The sequence below is a fragment of the Mus caroli genome, chromosome 14 (assembly GCF_900094665.2).
Source record: "Mus caroli chromosome 14, CAROLI_EIJ_v1.1, whole genome shotgun sequence".
NCBI classification, from domain to species: Eukaryota; Metazoa; Chordata; class Mammalia; order Rodentia; family Muridae; genus Mus; species Mus caroli.
This window is the reverse complement of record NC_034583.1, coordinates 39,428,943-39,430,803: the sequence shown is the minus strand read 5'-3', so window position 1 is coordinate 39,430,803 and position 1,861 is coordinate 39,428,943. Positions and strand designations below refer to the sequence as shown.

Below are 1,861 nucleotides of genomic sequence, written 5' to 3'. Positions count from 1 at the left end.
GATTTCTGAGTTCGAGGTCAGCCTGGTCTACAGAGTGAGTTCCAGGACAGCCAGGGCTACACAGAGAAACCCTGTCTCGAAAAACCAAAAAAAAAAAAGAGAGAGAGAGAAAAAGAAAAGATCCCCCCCCCCGCCACATTTATCTTTGATTTACACCTTCAGTTTGTTTGTTTTTTTACTGATGTTGGGAGTGTTAGCCTGCTATGGGAGGTTTTTGCTCAACCCTCTCAGGTTATGGAGGTATAGCAATTATATCCCCGAACCAAGACAAAGTCGGGCAGAGGCGTTAAAAGATTTTCTTCAAATTCCACAGCTTTTAAGGAGGAAGGTGAGTCAAACTTCAGTTAGTTTGAGATCCAACTCTCCCAACCTTGCTCCTTGCAGTTTTAGCCCAAAACCTAAAAGTAACCTTAATGAATGAAATGAATTCCCTTGTTCTGTTCCCGCACCTTCACTGAGAATGCTTGGGCACTTATTACTATATTTTGCATAACGTAGAGGCTTCGTTTGGCGCCACTCCAAGGGTTGAACTGCGCAGCCGCCAAGGAGTGTGGGAAGTAGGACAAGAAGATCCCTCATTCCTAGATTCTCCGCCTCTGAGCTCCAGCCCCCACCTCTGGACCGCCCCCGTTCCCGCCCCGGCCCTCAGGCCCCGCCTCCGAGCCCAGGATGCACCTGGATGAAAACAAAATCCCACGTGACTGGCCCTGAGCTCAGATCATCATGGCGTCTCCCAGTGGGAAGGGATCTTGGACGCCCGAGGCTCCTGGTTTTGGGCCGCGGGCGCTAGCACGGGACCTGGTGGACTCGGTGGACGACGCCGAGGGCCTTTACGTGGCTGTTGAGCGGTGTCCTCTGTGCAACACCACTCGCCGGCGGTTGACTTGCGCCAAGTGCGTCCAGAGCGGTGATTTCGTCTATTTCGACGGCCGCGACCGGGAGAGGTACGGCGGCCGGCACGGCCCTATTGTTTCTGCTTCTCTGATTCCTCTGGCCCAGCCACCAGAGGCTGGAGGCTGGACACCCTAGGCCGGGCCCAGGAGCCCTGCGAGTGTGGAAAAGAGAATGGAGCTGCTCTGCGCCGGCGCTTTGTTGCCAATGGCAGGGTGGGGGTGGGTGCCAGGTGAACGTAGGTTGCTGTTCCCCACCACCCACCAGAGTTTCTCTAGGGTCCTCTTGGGTACTTGGGGGAAAGGAAATACAGTCCTTCTGGAGAAGTCTGTGTAGAGGAGTCTTAGTTCTCCCATTCAGAAGCGTGGTTTTACCTTTTCCCGTCTTCAGATATAAATACGTTTTATAGAAGGAATCCGCAGAGAACTAAATTGGTTAGGAGGGCTTGAGCCTTGGTTGTCTGTGTCACAGGTGGATACAGCTCTTTGTGAACGAGGACCAGGACTAGGTTGCTTCCTTCTGTAACCCCAAAGTTGATTTTGTCACTGGGGATACGGGCCTGTGTTTTTTGAGTTGCAAGTCCTTAGTTAAAAGAACTGCGTTTAAGGAAATATTTTGGCTGTCTTTTGAATTAAGATAGTTAGAAAAATGAATGCTTAGCTGAAGAATCTTTGTCTCCTAACTTTTGTTTCAACAATGTAGTTTCAACAATAATAAAATAGGTAACTTTTTAGTATGTGTGTTTGAGACATGAACTGGAGTGCGCAGTTCAACCCTTGGAGTGTCTCATTATGTAGTTCTCTCTGGGTGGCCTGGAACTCACTATATAAATAAGACTTGCCTGGAACTCGGAGAGATCCTTCTGCCTCTGCTTCCTGAGCGCTGGGAAAAGTGTGTGTGCTATTATGTCCAGATAAAACAATTTTTTAGTCCTAAATTTGAAGCATTTATTCTTTTTTTTTTTTTTTTT

At 49.0% G+C, this 1,861-nt stretch overlaps 1 protein-coding gene across 1 annotated transcript in view; it reads left to right on the top strand.

Moving 5' to 3' along the window:
• Positions 1-695: 695 nt before the first annotated feature.
• The window catches only part of Atg14 (autophagy related 14), a 32,654-nt gene continuing 31,488 nt past the window's right edge, over positions 696-1,861 (top strand). The window contains exon 1 of the mRNA XM_021181632.1: positions 696-944. Coding sequence (XP_021037291.1) covers positions 724-944 — 221 coding nt within the window. The 5' untranslated portion in view covers positions 696-723. The remainder of the gene's footprint in view (positions 945-1,861) is intronic.